Source organism: Chlorocebus sabaeus, chromosome 1 (assembly GCF_047675955.1).
Source record: "Chlorocebus sabaeus isolate Y175 chromosome 1, mChlSab1.0.hap1, whole genome shotgun sequence".
Classification (NCBI taxonomy): domain Eukaryota; kingdom Metazoa; phylum Chordata; class Mammalia; order Primates; family Cercopithecidae; genus Chlorocebus; species Chlorocebus sabaeus.
The window spans coordinates 16,352,048-16,373,193 of NC_132904.1; the positions used below are offsets into that span (position 1 = coordinate 16,352,048).

A 21,146-nucleotide genomic window follows, 5' to 3' on the forward strand; every position below is an offset into this window, starting at 1 on the left:
TGGTTGGCTGGCTTTCTATTTCCTCATCCATCTCTTACTTTTGTTAGAGTGCCTGTCACTATCATCTGTAACTCAAAGAAAACTCTAACTCAAGATCCTTATTTATTCATATACGTTTCCTGGGGCAGAATAAGGAGACAATAATATTAGATACATTGAATTTTAATATTTTGGAAACAATATCCGTCATTACTCAACCAGTCAATGGAACTGAAGGAAGAGATAGACTTTCCTGGGAAAGTAAAATATTATAGGAGAGCACCACTCTGAGAATTATATGATTCCTCTTCTGATTTTTCTGCTTATGAGTTGTAAGCTGGAACCAGAATGTCAAATTTTCTGAGCCTGGTTACTCACCTAACTAAATTTATTTCCTCTATATTGTCCAGTGCTCCCCTTCTAGCATCCAGCACCATGATCTGGAACTTGAAAAATGCTCAATAATTATTTGCTATAAGCATGCATGCATACATAAATGCATGGTTGACAATGTATTACAAAGTGAATTAGTATTTTTTTAACTATAAAATTTCACTTTAATAAGAGTTTAACAATTGTAAGATCTCATACAATTTAACAGAAAATATTTGTCTGATATTCTTAGATTAGGTGAAAAATAAAGTGCTACTCTTATTAATTTCCTGAACCTGCTCAGAAGAGATAAGTTTTATCAGCCACTGACAAGTTCTCCATTAATGACATTTGCTCATGTCTGAATTGCCCCATGGAAAAAAAATTAGATGTAAATTTCATTTTATGCAATTGTTAGTATACTGAAATTGTTAATCAAAATTTGGAGACAGATTAGCACATATATTTTAACTTAATTTGATATTTTATATATTTAAAATAATTTTTGATAAATTCAGTAAATGCATAATGTCTATATAAATTACAAGTTACAAAATATAATGAATACACATTAAACCACTCCCTAGAATTATAAGTAATTTCTGTGCATTGTTTAAATACACCACTTAATAATTTTCCCATTTAAATAATCTATAATCCATTAATTCAACAGTAAATACTAAAACAATCCATCTTTCCAACTCCAATCTGAAACGTCACCTTTGTTATATGTCACATCACCTATATACATACAGCCATTCCTGGACTTGCTATTCTGGAACACAAAAGTGTGGTTTTTTTTTTTTCCCCAATTTCATGTCAATAACACACTGTCCTGAATACTGGTTTTATAGTAAATCTTGATATCTAATACATAACTGCTTATTGTCCTGGGAGATATTGACTCTTCCTATTATTTTATACTTCCATATAAATATTAGGATCAGCTATTCCACAAGAATCGTGATTGAATTTTGATTGGAATTTGACTCTATGGATCATTTAGGAAAGATTGATCTTTTTACGCTATTGAATCCTTCCCTCAGTGAACAAAGAATCTCTCTCCATTTTTAAGGCTCTTTCTTTTCCTTCCTTCCTTCCTTCCTTCCTTCCTTCCTTCCTTCCTTCCTTCCTTCCTTCCTTCCTTCCTTCCTTCCTTCCTTCCTTTCCTTCCTTCCTTCCTTCCTTCCCTTTCTTTCTTTCTCTCTCTCTCTCTCTCTCTCTCTTTCTTTCTCTCTCTCTCTCTCTCTCTCTCTCTCTCTCTCTTTCCTTCTTTCAAAGTCTCAGCTCTCTCTGTCACCCAGACTGGAGTGCAGTGGCATGATCTCAGCTCACTACAACCTCTGCCTCCTGTGTTCAAGTGATTCTCCTGCCTCAACCTCCTGAGTAGCTGGGGTTACAGGTGCGCATCACCATACCTGGCTGATTTTTTGTATTTTTAGTAGAGACGGGTTTTCACCATGTTGGACAGGCTGGTCTTGAACTCATGACCAGAAGTGATCAACACGTCTCGGCCTCCCAAAGTGCTGGGATTACAGGCATAAGCCACCACATCCGGCCCATTTTTAAGGCTTTTTAATGTTGTGTGGCAATGGCATCAAAGTAGATCAGATAATTTATTCTGGGCATATTAGCAGCGAGTAAGTACAGATTGAGAACTGGAAAACATTTTTTTTTTTTTATCATCTTAGGGTGATTAAGTTAATTCCTTTTATCCTAATGACTAACCTATACATCAGGGTTAACATAATGGAGGAATGGGAAATTCATTGATATAGGACTTCTTTATACAGCAATATAAAAGAGCATGTGAGCCAAGCAGAGGACTATAATGTTGTTTCTGTGCAGCATGAATTTAGTAAAATAGTGAGAAATTAAAATATAGGAACAAATTAAAAGATAGATTGAGACCTCAAAGATAATAAATATAAAATTTCATATAGAATTGAGATATTGATGAAGGAGCATAAATACATTTGTTTAACCCAACAGACAGGCTAAATTGTGGTGTGCAAATTGGAAAAAATGCTTATAAACACATGATATCAATGTTTAAGACTCAAACGAAAGGCTTTATTTACACGAGTTCCCAAAAACTAATTTATAACACAAAGAACCAGCATCCACATCACCACCAAAAGCACTACTACCAAAAATAACAAAATATATAAATACATGTTTTTAGGTTCAAGGCAGTAAGTCGAACTTGGTGAGATATATAGTATATTAGCAGATCACTGAATGGGGATGTATGAGGTAAGCATCTGAGTGGGATTAGTCACTTCATCTCTCTAGGATTCAGTTTCTCAATCTTCAGAATGAAGAACTTTGCCTGGGTTATCCTCAAAGTCCTTTCCACCTCTTATGTAGCTTTGTATGTATATGAAAGCAGGTCAATAGAAGTTCTGAGCATTTTGAAATCTCTTTTACAATTTAATCTTTAACATATAAGTTATCTAGATTTTTAAAAGAAATTTCTCAAAGTATAGGGATACTTTCATTTATAATTTTGCATTAAGACTCCAACTTCATTGCACACTGTGATTACAAATTCAGCCTCAATGGAAGCCACTTGTTGCAAATGTTTAGACTTGCTTCATAGTGTAACTGTTCATCTTCAGTTACAGAACTGCTACTGAGATAACATAATTAAAGCATGATATTTAACAAGGGTTTTAGTGATTTTAAAAAAGTTTCTATTTCTCCTTAGATAATCAGACCAATGCCTCTCGTATGAGACAAAGAAATGTCCAGAAGAAACTATACTGAAGTGACAGAATTTGTTCTCTTGGGTCTAACAAGCCATCCAGAGCTGCGAGTTGCCTTCTTTGCACTGTTCCTTTTTGTCTACATAGTCACTGTGGTAGGAAACTTGGGGATGATTATTTTAATCAAAGTTGATTCTCGACTTCACACTCCCATGTACTTTTTTCTCTCCAGTTTGTCCATTCTAGATCTGTGTTTCTCCACAAATGTCACTCCCAAAATGCTAGAAAATTTCTTTTCGGAGAAGAAGACTATTTCCTATGCAGGTTGTTTGGTGCAGTGCTATGTTGTCATTGCTGTGGTCCTTACAGAGCACTGCATGTTGGCAGTCATGGCATATGATCGCTATGTGGCCATCTGTAATCCATTGCTCTACAGTAGCAAAATGTCCCAAGGTGTTTGTGTCCGCCTGGTCATTGTCCCTTATGTCTATGGTTTTCTTCTCAGTGTGATGGAAACCTTAAGGACCTACAACCTCTCCTTCTGTGGTGCTAATGAAATCAACCATTTCTACTGTGCTGATCCTCCTCTTATCAAACTGGCATGCTCTGACACATACAGCAAGGAGCTGTCCATGTACATAGTAGCTGGCTATAGCAACGTCCAGTCCCTTCTCATCATTCTCACATCCTACATGTTCATCCTTGTCACTATCCTCAGAAGCCGTTCTGCAGAGGGAAGGAAAAAAGCTTTTTCCACATGTGGCTCCCACCTGACAGTTGTCACAATCTTCTATGGAACCCTCTTCTGCATGCATTTAAGACGCCCCACAGAGGAGTCCGTGGAGCAGGGGAAAATGGTGGCTGTGTTTTACACCACAGTGATACCTATGCTGAACCCCATGATCTATGGCCTCAGGAACAAGGATGTGAAACAGGCATTTAAAAAAGCAATAGGAAAACAAACATTGGGAGAATAAAAATGCTAAACTATCGTTAAAAATTTGTGAAGTAATGAGATATAATATCATTGGGTTAGATTTCACATTTTAGGCTCAATTTGCACAATTCATTTCTGATTTTCTGTGAGATAGCTGACTGAGTTAAGCTTCCTGAAACTAGTGGGTTGAAATGGGAAGAGCAGAAGATTCCACTTAGGCTTGCGCAGTGGCTCATGCCTGTAATTCTCAGCACTTTGGGAGACTGAGGTGGGCGGATCACGAGGTCAAGAGATCAAGACCATCCTGGTCAACAGGGTAAAGCCCCGTCTCTACTAAAAATACAAAAATTAGCCGGGTGTGGTGATGGTTGCTTGTAATCCCAGCTACTTGGGAGGCAGAGGCAGAAGAATCACTTGAACCCGGGAGGCAGAGGTTGCAGTGAGCCGAGATAGAGCCACTGCACTCCAGCCTGGCAACAGAACAAGATGCCGTCTAAAAAAAAAAAAGATGCAAAACTGAATTTTTGCCTTATTTTGTTTTGATAATAGTCATTCCACTAAAGTTATTTTTATAAATCATGATGCTTAGGTTTAGTTGTATTTAAACGTCAACATGAGCAGGGAAGCTCACCCCAGTGCAAGTAAATTACTATATTTTTACTTTCCTTCCATTTCACTTATCATCATACCATGAAGGATTCTAATATGGTCTCAGCCAAATTACAATATTCCTTCATCTTTAGAGGTTGTTAGAGAAGGATCAACATTACTGATGTTAAATCAACTATCAGCAAGTGTGTGCTAAAATTTTCTTATTTAGTTTCTCCATTGATCAACACTATATCTTACGATGTCTTTTTTTTTTTTTTGAGATGGGTGGGATCTCCCTCTGTCACCCAAGCTGGAGTGCAGTGATGCGATCTCAGCTCACTGCAGGCTCCACCTCCCAGGCTCAAGCAACCCTTCCCCCTCAACCTCCCAAGTAGCTGAGACCACAGGATCATGCCACCACACCTGGCAAATTTTTGTGTATTTTTGGTAGAGACAGGATTTCAACACATTGCCCAGGCTGCTCTTGAACTTCTGACCTCAAGCAATGTGCCTGCTTTGGCCTCAAAACGTGCTTGGGATTACAGGCATGAGCCACCATACCTGACCATCTTAAAATGTCTTAGCATCAAAGGCAAATACAACATTATAATCTGTGTCAAAAGAGAGGACTTGTGGTCTTCATGGACCATTGTCATAAGGGAATTCCTCATAAGTGTGAAGTCATGGTGTCAAAAAATTCCAATCCAGCCAGTCACAGTGGCTTATGCCTGTATCCCAGCACTTTAGTAGGCTAAGGTGGAAGGATCACCTGAGCTCAGGAGTTCGAGGTTGGAGTGAGGTGTGACTATGCCACTCAGCCACTTGCTTCAGCCTGAGCAACAGAGAAAGACCCTGTCTCTGAAAAAATAAAATAAAATAAAATCCAAGTGTCAGGAAAGAGTTGGAATCAGGTTACTTGGCTGTTTACCCAATCACCTAAAGATTCTTCTCAGCCTGATGAATAGTTTGAGGACCTAGAACTCCCCTTCTGTGGTGCTAATGAAAGCACATTATCCAGCCACCTAAAGACTGGAAACAGAAACAAAACTGTTAGGGGTCACAAGCTGAATTACTGCATAGCAGAAGAAATACCTAGCAAAGATGTGCCTGATATCCTAAGTACTGACCAAGCCTGATGGTGTTTCTTCTCACATCTAACCCTGCTTTAAAACTTAAAGGAATGGATAAGGCAGTAATTTAAATACAGTGACTATCATTATTTTGTTATATTGATGTTAACCAATAATATCTAACCATTAGTTCAATAAAGACATCTTTGGATTGAAAATAATTTTGCCAGTAGAGGTACAGTTTATCGTGTTAATTGTTATGCTTAGGAGAAAAGGGAATATGATCTTCAGAGACCCGTGAGCATTAATTAAAATCTTACTGACTGACTGATGGCCCACACAGCCTTGTGTTCTAGACCATAATTCTATTGAGTCCATGTTAGTTAATATTCCATGATCATATATATCTGAGAGAAAATTAAACTGTTTTACCTTCAACACACTCACACACACTTTTATGTGTGTGTGTGTGTGCGTGTGTGTTTTCCACAAAGCAATTCTCCAATTCTCTGTGGATACCAACTTTTCCTACAATTCAATTCAATTCTGACACTATCTACCTGGCATTTGCCTCAGATCACACAGGCTCACCCCACAATATTCCTTCGCCCCACATCCCCTAGCCACTTCAGACACTGATGGCAAGTCTGTGATCCAGCATTGCATGATAGCTCCAAAATGCTCTATGTTATTTGAATAAAAAATAGAGTATACAACTGGAAAAAAAATTTGCCAGGCAGGGTGACTCACCCCTATAATCCTAGCACTTTGGAAGGCCAAGGCAGGAGGATCGCTGAATTCAGGAGTTTGAGATCAGCCTGTGCAATACAGTGAGATGTTGTCTGCACAAAATCAAACAAACAAAAAACTAGTCGGGAGTGGTGGCACATGTCTGTAGTTGCAGCTACCTGGGAGGCTGGGGTGGGAGAATTCCTTGAGACTGAGAGATTGAGGCTACAGTGAGCCTGCATTGTGCATCTGCACTTCAGCCTGGGAAACAAAGAGAGACCCCATCCCAAAAATAAAAAATAAATTAATAAAATTTGGGAAAAATTAAGAGGTCTCAAAGTTCGGAATACAGAAAACTCAGCAGTGATCAAATAAGAGTAAGAATGCATCACTAGAATATAAGATCCATGAGCATAGACACAAGTTTTTGAACTATGTTTCCAGGCACACAGTAAATGCATAAATGAATAAATAAATGACTACTGATATCTATAGATGACGACATCAAGATCAAGAATTGCGTTTTTTCACCAGGTGCAGTGACTCATGCCTGTAATACCAGCACTTTGGGAGGCTGAGGCAGGAGCCCCAGAGTTTGAGACTAGCCTAGGCAACATAGCAAGACCTCATCTCTACAAAAAGTACAAAAAAATTCGCTGGGCATGGTGGCATCAGCTTGTAGTTCCACTTACCGGGAGGCTGAAGTGGGAGGATGGCTTGAGCCCAGGAGGTTGAGGCTGCAGTGAGCCAAGATTGTACCACTGCACTTCAGCCTGGGTGACAGAGCAAGACCCTATCTCAGAAACCACCACCACCACCACCACCACCACCACGACAACTAACAATTGTTTTTCAATGCTTTGGAGTATATTCATCTGCTAGCACTCAGATGCAGCCTGAGGAAAGCAGTAAGAGAAACCAATGTGAAAAATAGAACCTCTCTCTCTCTCCCCCCCCCTTCTCTCTCTCTATGTATACACACACACACACACATATATATACACACATATACATATATTTTTGTTGTTGTTGTTGCCGTTGTTTGTTTTTGTTTTGAGACAGAGTCTTGCTCTGTCGCCCAGGCTGGAGTGCAGTGGCGCAGTCTCGGCTTACTGCAAGCTCTGCCTCCCGGGTTCATGCATCAGCCTCCCAAGTAGCTGGGACTACAGGCGCCCACCACCATGCCCAGCTAATTTTTTGTAGAACCTCAAAATATTAATCAAGCTCAATTAGAGAAACAGAGTTGCATGCTTTATGATATAGAGATTGTGAACTGAAAGTATATCCACTACATTTTCTAACAATTATCTTTGTCAATATAAATTTAAATCATATTTCTTAAGCACATTAATTTATTTTTCTCTCCTAAATTGGTGGAAACTATAAACATGAAGAAAATAGCGATTAGAAATCAGTTTTATCAATGAAAACAATACATCAAGGAATATATTTTTAAATATTAAAAAGAACAAAACGACATAAACAACAATGGGAAATGATCAACCCTAACCTTGGAATTAAGTTGGTTTTAGAGAATTATATTTCTCGTTTCAGAAAGGAGAAGCCCATTTAGGGTTCATCGATGACTATTCATAGGAAATGTATCCTCCTTTATTCTCTCAGTTTTTACTAACTTTCTTACTCAAAAAGGGAAGAAACTTTCTTCATTAATACAGAAAAAGTGCTAGTGTGCCTATTGTGAAGTATAAGTTATTCCAAATATATTTTGTGACTGATGTGATATTGACATGATTCTTATTACATGGGAAAACAAGACAATTTTTCCCCTCCAAACAAATGCAATACAGTCCCTAGGATACATAGAAAACATTTTAAACAGGAAGAAAGCAAAACCTCAAATTTTTCAAGCCCTTGTTTTTAAAAGGTCTAGTTCTGTTTAGAGACATTTTGCTCTTGAGATTCACTTTACATTACAGATGATGCAATAGGTGACATTTTAATTACTTCAGGGTTCTATCTGTATTCCCCACCGAAAAAGCCCCATAGTGGTTAATCCAACGCTTATAAATCCTTCTGAATTATTCATTGATCATGGCAGATGGGATGCCTCCAAGATGATTTTTTTCTCATGCACAGGTAGGTATATGCACAGGGAAAATCAATGTGTTTTTATAAAATCTGTCTAAAGTGTCAATTCTCTAAGCTGTCCTCATTCCTAGCGGGAAGGTTTCTTATTCTATGGAAGGTGCGTAGGAAGTGGAATTAGAAAGACTTGTCTGTGGCAATAGAAGTTAGATGTGGATGGTGGTTTGGACTTGAGGCCCCCAGTGCGAGAGCTACAATTCAATTAGTGAAAGAAATCTATATTACTTTATCTGAACAACAGAAATCCTTCTCATCAAGTGTCACTAAGTGGTAACCCAAAAAATAATGGTTTCTGTTTCATTTACTGAAGGTATTGTCTTGGTAATACAAGTGATATCAATTTCTCTATTTCTTTGTGTCTCTGTCTCTCTCTCATACACATGTACAGAGTCATTGAATCAAACTTTTATGCAGGACGAGCATCTATACAATATCAACAATATGTTTGCAAACTCAATTACTGACATAGAAGCCTTCTTGTCCACAGACATTAATAAATGATTCTACATTACTTAGAAACCATTAGGTCCTTTTTTCATTCTTCTTTCTCCATCATAACTGGCTGGAGCTTCATATGGACACAGCCTGAGAGAACTAGTCAGCTCTGTGTCATCGCCTATAATTCCCTGCCTTGTTACAGGTAGCACTTTGACGATGCCTGTAAGTCCCTTGCAGTTTATATAAACGGGCTCTGACACTTCCTAGGGTGACCAACCTTCTTGGTATGCCTAAGATCATGGGGTTTACCAAGATGCAAATCTTACATTCCTAAACTAGGAAGTTTGGAGACAAACTGAGTGGCAGTTGTTCACCCTACTTATATCTCACCACAACTGATGGTAAACTTCGATGGATTTTATGAGAGGGTCAGCAGTTTGAATCTCATTCTGTTCCCCAACTTAAATTTGTCATTAAATGTCTATTCAGATTTGAAGCCTTCTTGGAGACTCAACTCATTTGGCTTGACTTTACTTATTGACACACTCAGCACTTATATGCTTGAAGACCAATATCATTTACTTTTTTCTTGTATTTTCTCCTTCTGAATACATGACACACTAACATAAGGTACTCAAAAAACAAGGCCAGAGAATGTTAGAAACTAAAAGCCAAAGTCTTTTTCTAGGTATTTCTACCGAAGTCATTTCCATTTTGAAAAAACAAACCAAAAAAATTCAACTTCCAAGAACATTTGAGATTCATATTAAACGTTTTTACTCATATTATCCTGAATATTATGTTTATAGTAATTCAAGGAACACACAATTCTAATATGAGATTTTTATGTGTAACTCTCTTAACCCTTGAAGTTCAGAGTCTTCTTCACACAAGTGCATGACTTTCTTAACCATTATTGGACACTCAAATCGTGTAGTGAAATGAAATATTCTTCACAAAAACTCTGAGAAACACAACAGGTTTCTTATGGCTCTTCTTTGGTCACATGATGATTAAGGAAAAACAAAAGTGTTAACTATTTTTTTTTCCTAAAGGCATAAAAGAGAATGGCAAAATAAAATTGGGATTTTAGCAGATTTATATAGAATGCTTAATATTAGTGAAAGTCAGTGGGTTTAACCTACATGATAACTTTTACAAATAAGAAAATCGGAGCAAAAATGTTAAAAAAAAATATAACTGAGTAAGAACTACAACACACAGCTTGGCATTTTCCTCAGTTTACCCTTTTATGTACATTATCTTTGTTAATTGTCATAACAACTCCTTAAGGCACACTCTTTCATTATCCCTATTTCCCCATGAAGAAACTGAAGCACAGGGGTTAGGTCTAAGGTCACATGCACACCTAGTAGGTAGCAGAGTAGCAGAGCTTGGAATTAAACCCAAGAACCTCTAGCCATTTTGATACTAATAAAATGTTTCAATTTTGTTAATATATAATATCTAAAACAACAAATGGATCACCTGAATCATTATTTTTTACTCTTTCTCAGCTCAACATCAATGGAGACCACCTGGGAAGTGATAATCATATTTCTCTAACTTGCTTTTAGGTGGCACATATAGGATAGTTTTATAGAAAAAAATGACTGGTTATGCATACTCTTGGCCCATGAATAAATGTAGCATATGTAGAAAATTGCTGCTTGTAAATTAGCTCAAGATATTTAAACTAGAGTATAAGAGTATGCTAGAAGGTATCCAGAATCTAGATGGCTAACTGTCTTAAACTGATGCAGTCAAAAACCAAACACACCTTTCCCCTAACGTCTTAACAAATGTCTCTAGCTTGCTGGTACATTTTACACATTTTATTAATTAAGCTTATATACTTAGAGAATAATAATGTAGTTCTTCACCCAGTATTTTATTCATCTTATCTTACTCACCCTTCTAAGACAGAGAGAAAAGAAGAGACTGGCATAGAATTTGTTAGTGCTTTAGAGCCAGGAGAGGATAAGATTCTAAAGAAGAAATGATGCTTGAGTTCACGTTTATCAGACTTGTTTACAACGGGGATATGGCTGGCAATGATTTAATTTTTTAAGGTTGAGTTAAATAAAATTAATAATTGCCTAATTAAGAACTATTCTCTTTTGATATGTGTAATGAGTTTATGTTAATACATGTATACAGTTTTTATTAAGTCGTTTTTTTCTAAGTAACATTTAAATTTTGCAGGATGATTAAATGAAGGCACCATTTAACTTACTAATTATGGAATAGTTTTTTTTTTGGCATGTAGCTTTAAATGAAGTTCTAATATGTGATAGATCATCTAAGCTCTACAAATATAGTGAATAAGTAAAATGTTAGCCCTTTTTAAAGTTAGGGCCAGTGTTAAAAGGTTTTTGTCTTTCCAGAATATGGCAAAAATATAAATGGTGCTTCTGAAATCTCTATTTTTAGGCATGCAAAAACTAGACATCGTAAGTTGTATCACTATGTTTCTGTATTATTTTACCACTTTCTGACGTAAAATCTTGCATATATATGGCCGGGCGCGGTGGTTCACACCTGTAATCCCAGCACTTTGGGAGGCCGAGGCGGGCAGATCACGAGATCAGGAGATCCAGACCATCCTGGCTAACACGGTGAAACCTCATTTCTACTAAAAACAGAAAACATTAGCCTGGCGTGGTGATGGGCGCCTGTAGTCCCAGCTACTCGGGTGGCTGTGGCAGGAGAAAGGCATGAACTCAGGAGGCGGAGCCTGCAGTGAGCCGAGATCACGCCACTGCACTGCAGCCTGGGAGACAGAGTGCGACTCCCTCTCAAAAAAAAAAAAAAAAAAAAAAATCGTGCATATATATATATATATATATATATATATATATGGCAGAAATACTGCTGAGAAAAGATGTATGAGAAAGAAGAGAAGAGAGATATAAGGAAAAATAGCAAAGATATTGAAAGCAAATGAGTCAGGAAAATATAAATGTAGAATAATATTCCGTGTATTTATTTATTTATATTTGTTTTATTAGATAAAATGCATCTATCTCTGGATCAGATTTAAGAAAATGCTCAATTTCACTGATGTAACAGAATTCATTCTTTTGGGACTAACTAGTCGTCCTGAATTACAGCAGCTTTTCTTTGTGATTTTCCTGCTGGTCTACTTTATCACCCTGGTTGGGAACATTGGCATGATCATATTAATCAGGGTCAGTCCCCAGCTCAACAGCCCCATGTACTTTTTCCTTGGTCACCTGTCTTTTGCAGATGTGTGGTTCTCCTCTAACGTCACTCCTAAAATGTTGGAAAATTTGGTATCTGAGACCAAAACAATTTCCTATCCTGGATGTATAGTGCAGTGTTTTTTCTTCATTGCTTTTGTCCATGTAGAAGTCTTCATTCTTGCTGTGATGGCCTTCGATAGATACATGGCGATTGGAAACCCTCTACTTTATGGCAGCAGAATGTCAAGAACTGTCTGTATTCGACTGATTTCTTTCCCTTACATATACGGCTTCTTTATCAGTTTGATCTCAACACTGTGGACCCATGGTTTGTACTTCTGTGGGAACATCGAGATCAACCACTTCTACTGTGCAGACCCAGCTCTCATCAAAATGGCCTGTGCAGGGACTTTGATTAAAGAATACACTATGCGCACATTGGCAGGTCTCAACTTTTCTTACTCCTTATTGGTCATTATTATCTCCTACATTTTCATCCTCATTGCCATCTTAAGGATGCGTTCAGCAGAAGGGAGAAAGAAAGCTTTCTCCACGTGTGGGTCCCACTTGACAGCTGTCACCATATTTTATGGAACACTCTTCTTTATGTACCTTAGAAGCCCAACTGAGGAGTCTGTGGAGCAGGGGAAAATGGTGGCTGTTTTCTACACCACAGTCATTCCTATGTTGAACCCCATGATTTACAGTCTCAGGAATAAAGACGTAAAGGAGGCCATGAGCAAACCGATGAGTAGAGCATTTTTAAATAAATAAGAACTTAAAATGTATTATGAGATTCTAGTTCATTAGAAGAGGTGGAAACTAACAAACTTTTTAGACAATTTTGTAGAAATGTGTTATTTATATTTTCAGTAAGTACAAAATAATAGATAACTGAAAAAGGGTTAATGGTGTCCAGATAAGAGAAGTATATTAAAACAAGACCCTCTGGGTCACAAAATCTGAAATGGTGAAAACGTGTTGACAATACCATCTACAGTTTTTCCTTTCTACACAATGTCATATTCATATTTTGTAACCGGGGAAGTTTTTATGGTTCTTTAAAATTTCATAAGTCCGTTCTTTCAATTATGTTTTCAAAACAACTGCAGTGTTCTCTATGTGTTTTTGTTTGTTTGTTTTTTGCCCCTAGAGTAAGTAAGATTATGTTACTGTTGCAAAATATTTAAGTAGAATATGATTTCACCATTAATCATTGTTAAAATGGAAAACAACATTCCTGATAATGGAATATATCATGTAGAATATATTATAAAGTCTAAGCAACATTAATTATTGTATACTGCCTGAGTTTTCATTTTCAAGTGTATACTAATACATTAAATAAAATTCAGTTATAAATGACTTATTTAATATCCTCTGATATCCGTTTGAGATCTTATGTATATCTTACCATTTTAAACGACAATCAGAAAGTGATGACACAATCCCACTGGTGTTTTGGAATGTAGATGGTGCTCCTCTAAATATATTTCAGTAAATTACTTTTAGAATATTTTGAACATTTATAGAGATATATTTACTTCTTTTTCCTTTGAGTTTTGTTTTGTATTTTTGGGTTTGATGGTAGAAGAAACTAACTGTTCCCCTTAGAAGTTCTAGTGCATTCATTTGCAGTGTAACTGACTTTGAAATTAACAAATCATAATTTATGTGCAGCAGGTGCCTTATCCTTTGCTATTTTACCATAAAGTCCTCAGATTTTGTATATATTTTCAATGTCAATCTATCGCTCCATAAGGTAGAGTTCTTGCTTGAAAGTGGCTGTCAAAAATGACATTTCCCAACACTACTACAGTGTGACTAGTTCTCACAAATGGCATGGATGTGTGAGTTTTACATGAAAAACTTCTAGGCTAACGTGTTTAAAAAATGTAGATGGCTTCCCCATTCTTTCTCCAACACCTGACAGCTGGATATTGATGCTCAAGGTGACCGTGTAAACTATATATTGTAGAGGACAGTAGGCTCGGCAACTTAACACCCTGAAAGACAGTATGGAACAGAACTCCCTACTATGATCTGGAATACCTGTTTGTGAATTTCATGGGGGAGAAATAAAATTCACGATATTGTATGCTTTCATCCTTTCTTATTCTTCTTAACTACATTAGCTAGTAATTTGCTGATATGCTTACATGCCCAAATTCCAGATCCTCAAGAACTAAATCTTTGATTTTGTTTTAACAATCTCTATGGTTTTCTGTAGCAATTTCTGATTTTAGGGTTACGAATACCATTTTTTAACTGTTTTTAGGGTTTTTTTTTATAGCATTTCTCTAAAATGCCCGATAGATTACATTCTTATTTCTGTGACTTATGCCTATGGATTCTGTGTCTCATATGCACACAAGTCAGAATTGAAGACTAACGGTCAAAAAACAACTCTACGCCAAGTAATCACAATCACAAACCACACAAAAACACAAACATGCCTCTCATATATGTACCTATAATTACTGTGATAAAGCACATATACTATACATCTATAAAGTATATACAGTGGTATATGTATATGAGTGTATTTTATACATACATGAATTATGTATGCATAAAGTTACTATATATAATGCAATATATACAATGTAACAATATAATAAACTATACATCTATAATATATATAATAAACTGTACTATAGCACATATGGTGGTATAATATATATGAACTGTATCTATATTACCTATAAACTATGCATCTATATTATATACAGTGATAAATGTATGTTATATATTTATAACATGTGTATCTGTATCTAGATATACATATATATGTATTTGCATATATGTGTATATAGAACACTGTATTATGTGTATGTATTATGCATGTGTATAATACATATGTATAGATGTATATGCATACAAACTATGTATGTAAATTATATCCATATATGAAACCACAGTATATTAGGCATATAATATTCAATGATATATATATTATATTATACCACATATTACATATACCACTGCATAATATAATATATAATACACATATATGTATATTATATTGTACATATGTATATTATATATACATTATATGCATATATTTATATGCGGTGGTATAATGTATAGAATGTATATAATCATATACACATAGAATACCATGGTATATAATTATATGCATACATTTCACTACTGTATATAATTATATACATATATGTATAATATATATGTTATACCACTGTATTAATTATATACCACTGTATTTAATTATATACACATAATATATACATGTATTTAATTATATACATATAATATACACATGTATTTAATTATATACAGTGGCATTATATATGTATATAGTACATACATATATACAATATATTTGTATATGTATATAATGATATACAATAGGATATTATATATGTACATAATTTTGAGAAAATCCCACACATATAACAGTTGGCTCTTTCTCTATAGATGTACTTCCCATAGTATCATTTCTAAGAGAAAATTCTTAAGTTTCTCCTTGCCTTGTAAGCCAAGCAGTTAAGGGAGGTTTCTCATGTTGACTTTCCCCAGTTTCTCTTTCATCAGGTTGAAGGTGTTTACTATTCCCACATATAGCATGCACTTTTCAACTCTGCATCTTTTCTGGGAATGTTTCTCTTCATTCTCTGGTTGGTGAAAAATGCATCTATCTGGAATTGTCTGATGAAGCTTACATCGTAGATTTTATTTTCTTTTATTGTTTATAGGAATGCATTAATGATTTTATCTATGTTGTGCTGTGTGTAGTTTGTGAGATACATAACAGAGAGACATATTTTAATAGGATTATATTATTTGATAATTACAAATGATTAATGGAGTGTATTTGACAATTATTTTGCATTTACTATGCATACTTATTGTATAATATCTCTTTTTGATATTCACATATAATGAAATGATTACTAGTAATATCTCTTTTCATAATCACAGACGATGAAATGAATATTAATAGCTAATAGATCTTTCCATATTCACAAACAGACAATGAATTGGATATTATTAAGTCATACCGAAAAACAGAACAAGTAAAAACAAAACAAAACAAAAATAAAACATGTCCAGTTTTATAAAATAAGTCATGGAACCAGGGTTCAACCATGGTCTGACAATAGAAACTCTTTAACTGAGATGCTTAATGTCACTTCATACCTGATCTGGAAAAGAATCCATATTTACTGGTAATTTAATTTGAAATAGAGTGATACAATAAGGGAAGGTTGTGTGTGTATTTTTGAATTTAGGTAGTAAGGAAGTCCTCTAGATACTCTTGAGGTCCCCAATTCTTTATTTCTTTGTAGACCTTGCACCCGCTAGAATCATATCTAACCACTAGTTTCCTATAACTTTACTATTGCTCTTCATCACCTGGCTAACCGTCACTCAGGGCTTGTTGTATTTAGCTTCTGGGAAGTATTGACAATGCTATCTTCTGTATTCTTATTTGTGCTGAATCATCCTTGGTGCTACACTATCAGATACGAGTTTTTTGCTCATAAAATCTATAATAAGATTAGCTCTTTAACAGAGTAAATTAAGGTTTTTAACTTCTGTTTGATTATATAACTCTGTTGGCATTGACCTGGAAGTTCAATAAAACTATTAATGAGATTTAGCTGCTTATATCAATTTTATTTCCTGTTTAGTGTATTGTTGGAAGACCAATGGAGACAGACAAAAAGTGCATTTTTTTATTCCCGTGTCATTTTATGTAATTTATTATTCCTCAACTGTACCTTAGATGTTAGCTATAATTTCTTACCTCTGATCACCACTAGATTTATTAATGGTTACTCTCTGAAATGACACATTGTGTTGGTTAATTTTAGGGTGTCAACTCCACTGGGTTAAGGGAGCCCCAGATGCCTAGTGCAATATTATTTCTGGGCATGTCTGTGGGAGTGTTTCTGGAAGAGATGAGCATGTGAATCAGTGTCTCAGTAAAGAAGGTCACCCTCATTAATGTGGGTGGGCATCAACCAATCTGCTGAGGGCCCACACAGCACACAAAGGTGGAGGTAGAGTGAATTCTCTCCTGCGTAAGCTGGAACATCTGTCTTCTTCCGCCCTCAATCATCAATTCCTGGATTTTGGGCCTTTGGACTCTGGGATTTACACCAGCACCCACACCTGCAACCTTGCTTCTCAGGCTTACAGCCTCAGACTAGAAGCTATACCATCAGGAGCCCTACTTACAAGGCCTTCAGACTCAAGTTGAATTACACCACCATTTTTCCTGGTCCTTCAATTTGCAGATAGCATATCATGGGACTTCTTGGCCCCTATAATCACATGAACCAATTTTAATAATGAATCTCCTCATATATGTGTGTGTAATAAAAATGTGTGTATATATCTCCTATATATCATGTAGACATTATACATATATATGTGTATATATGTGTGTATATATATTTTATATGTGTGTATATGTTTGTGTGTATATATATAAATATTGTAAATAAATATTAATAGGCTATTCTGTTTCCTTGGAGGACCCCAATACACATGATCATCATGCGTTTTAAAAAGATGTCAATTTCTTGCCTGACTCTCAGCAACCACAGCAGAGCTCTAAGAAAGGAAAGCTTTCAGAACAATTAAAACATTGCAGTGTCATTTTGAAGGAGCTACTCTCTAAGAAGCATGCTGCCTATGCTTGGCCTTTCTATAAAACAGTGGATGCTTCTGCACTTGGCCTGCATGACTACCATGACACCATTAAGCACCCCATGGACCTCAGCACTGTCAAGCGGAAGATGGAGAACCATGATTTCTGGGATGCACAGGAGTTTGCTGCTGATGTGCAGCTTATGTTCTCCAACTGCTATCAGTACAGTCCCCCAGATCACGAGACTGCGGCAATGGCAGGACAGCTACAGGATGGTTTTGAGTTCTGTTATACCAAGATGCCAGATGAACCACTAGAACCAGGGCCTTTACCAGTCTCTACTGCCATGCCCCCTGGCTTGGCCAAATCATTTTTCAGAGTCCTCCAGTGAGGAAAGCAGCAGTGAGAGTTCCTCTGAGGAAGAGGAGGAGAAAGATGAGGAAGAAGAAGAGAGTGAAAGCTCAGACTCAGAGGAAGAAAGGGTTCAACGCTTAGCAGAACTACAGGAAAAGCTTCAGGCAGTACATGAACAACAGGCTGCTCTGTCCTAGGGTCCAACATCCAAGCCCAAAAGGAAAAGACAGAAAAAAGAGAAAAAGAAGAAACGGAAGGCGGAGAAGCATCAAGGCCAAGCTGGGGCCGATGAAGATGACAAGGGGCCTTGGGGACCCCACCCACCTCAGCCCAAGAAGTCCAAGAAAGCATGTGGCAGTGGGGATGGCAGCGCTGCTTTAGACCCTTCTGGCTTCGGACCTTCTGGAGGAAGTGGCACCAAGCTCCCCAAAAAGGCCACAAAGAGAGCCCCACCTGCCCTGCCTACAGGTTATGATTCAGAGGAGGAGGAAGAGAGCAGGCCCATGAGTCACGATGAGAAGCGGCAGCTGAGCCTGTACATCAACAAATTACCTGGGGAGAAGCTGGGCCGAGTTGTGCATATAATCCAAGCCAGGGAGCCCTCTTTACGTGATTCAAACCCAGAAGAGACTGAGATTCATTTTGAAACACTCAAGCCATCCACACTTAGACAGCTTGAGCGCTATGTCCTCTCCTGCCTGCGTAAGCAGCCCCGGAAGCCCTACACCATTAAGAAGCCTGTGGGAAAGGCAAAGGAGGAACTGACTTTGGAGAAAAAGCAGGAATTAGAAAAGCGGTTACAAGATGTCAGCGGACAGCTCAATTCTACTAAAAAGCCCCCCAAGAAAGCGAGTGAGAAAACACGGTCATCCTCTGCACAGCAAGTAGCAGCGTCACGCCTTAGCGCTTCCAGCTCCAGCTCAGATTCCAACTCCTCCTCTTCATCAGCCTCTTCTTCAGACACCAGTGATTCAGACTCAGGCTAAGGGGTCAGGCCAGATGGGGCAGGAAGGCTCCGCAGGACCGAACCCCTAGACCACCCTGCCCCACCTGCCCCTTCCCCCTTTGCTGTGACATTTCTTCATCTCATCCCCCTGGCCCCCTCTAGGAGAGCTGGCTCTGCAGTGGGGGAGGTATGCAGGGTCATTTACTGAAGGAGGGACATGGACAAAGTAACACTGAATTCCCAGCCCCATTGGGGAGTGACCTCTTGGACACAGAGCCCCCATGCAGATGGGGCAGGGCAAGGGGGTATAGGGTGGGAGTGTGCAAAGTACTGATCTGGAGTTACCTGAGGCCATAGCTGCCCTATTCACTTAGTCTAAGGGCTCTGTTTTGAGGTTGTTTGCTCTAATTTATTTTAAGCTAGGTAAGGATGGGGGGAGGGTGGGCCGTGGTCCCCTCAGGCTCCATGGGGAGGGAAGAAGGGGGAGCTTTTTTTTACCTTGACTTTTTTTTTTTTTTCCTACTCTGTTTTCCCTTTTTCCTTCTGCTCCATTTTGGGCCCTGGGGGTTTCAGTCATCTCCCCATTGGTCCCCTGGACTACTTTTATTCATTCTAACTTGTAAATGAAAATATTATTCAAAAAAAGATTCAATTTCATATGCAAATTCAAGATTCAGGATTATTTGAAGTAGAAGGCCATACTTCTTCATATTTCAAAGATTCTTTGAAAATTTGAGGATTTGAGGAACTTACAATAGAGTGGGGTAGAAAGAGTAGCCTAGAACCAAGTGATATGTATGGTTGCTGTCAGAGTCCAAGAACAGAGCTTTATGTTGGGGTGATTATAAAGCAACATAACCCCAAATCTACTTCACTCTTCAACTATAATATAATAAATGTCTTTTTTCATTTATTCATTCACATGTTTGATGTCTATCATGCTGTTGATACTGTATACTATTCTTGGAGAACAAACAAAATGATATGAATACTGAATGATACTGTTACCTGATGGTCTGAGGAGGAGGCAGAAATCAATCAAAATTTACAAAAATGTTTAATTTTAAAATGAGCTACTGAGGCTTAGAAAGGTTGTATCAGTTTGAAGAGGTCCCAGAGGAGAAGGAAAAACAGCCTACCCTCCTGGGCTTTAGACAAGAAGACTAATAAAGGCTAATATAAATGACGGTTCCAAATTGAAGAGTAAAGTATTAGTTTTTTTCAGCTGCCATAACATAGTACCACAAACTGAGTGGCTTAAGACAACAACAATGTGTTCTTGCACAGGTCTGGAGGCTAGAAACCCCAAATCAAGGTTTCTGCAAGGCCATCCTCCTTTCTGAACTCTAGATGAGAATTCTTTGTTTCTTCTTTTAGTTTCTAGTAACCCCAGGCATTCCTTGGCTTGAGGCAGCATAGTAACAATCTCTGCCTCGTCTTTACTTGGTTGTGTGCTATGGGTTGCATGTTGACTCCAAATCTGATGTTGAAATTTGATTGTCATTGTGATGGTGTCAAGAGGTACGACCATTAAGACGTGATTCAGCCAGGAAGGCAAAAAGAGTCAAAGTCTGTAAAATATTTGAAGTAATTTATTCTGAGCCAAATATGAGTGACTGTGGCCCATGACACAGCTCTCAGGAGGACCTGAGAACATGTGCCCAAGGTGGTAAAGGTGCAGCTTGGTTTTATACAATTTAGGGAAATATGAGAATTCAATTAATTTATTAATATCATTGCTTAATTTCAGTGATACGCCATTCAATCTCAAATTTCTTTAAAAATTCACAGATAAACGTCAAACTACAAAATCTTATAAATATATACACCTACTATATACCCATAAATTAAAGATTAAAGTTAATCAATTTAAAAAGTCTGAGTTGTCCTGGACCCTGAGACAGATGTATGCATCTTGGAGTATGTGCTACAGGCATGAGATGAGTTTGGTGGGTCAGTGTGGTCTGTGTATATCTCTGGGTGTGTGAGGTGTGTGTCCCAATGTGAACAAATAGGACAGGAAATACTATGCTTTTTACTGTGTTTTCTACAGTATCTAGCAAAATACTTAATATTATGTAATAATCAAA

The 21,146-nt window shown here is 37.2% G+C and overlaps 2 protein-coding genes and 1 pseudogene across 2 annotated transcripts; all 3 read left to right on the forward strand.

Moving 5' to 3' along the window:
* Positions 1 to 3,085: 3,085 nt before the first annotated feature.
* LOC103235613 (olfactory receptor 5M5-like) lies at positions 3,086 to 4,036 on the forward strand. Its single transcript, XM_037997359.2, has one exon. It carries the CDS (start codon positions 3,098 to 3,100, stop codon positions 4,034 to 4,036), a length of 939 nt encoding a protein of 312 aa, XP_037853287.1. The 5' UTR covers positions 3,086 to 3,097.
* A 7,941-nt stretch (positions 4,037 to 11,977) lies between these two features.
* LOC103235621 (olfactory receptor 5M3-like) lies at positions 11,978 to 12,910 on the forward strand. Its single transcript, XM_007998601.3, has one exon. It carries the CDS (start codon positions 11,978 to 11,980, stop codon positions 12,908 to 12,910), a length of 933 nt encoding a protein of 310 aa, XP_007996792.2.
* A 1,063-nt stretch (positions 12,911 to 13,973) lies between these two features.
* Positions 13,974 to 19,199, forward strand: LOC103242018 (bromodomain-containing protein 2 pseudogene; annotated as a pseudogene).
* Positions 19,200 to 21,146: the final 1,947 nt, after the last annotated feature.

What these genes read in the sequence shown, in the direction of transcription:
- LOC103235613 (XM_037997359.2), top strand. Translation starts at nt 3,098, where the DNA reads ATGTCCAGAAGAAACTATACTGAAGTGACAGAATTTGTTCTCTTGGGT.
- LOC103235621 (XM_007998601.3), top strand. Translation starts at nt 11,978, where the DNA reads ATGCTCAATTTCACTGATGTAACAGAATTCATTCTTTTGGGACTAACT.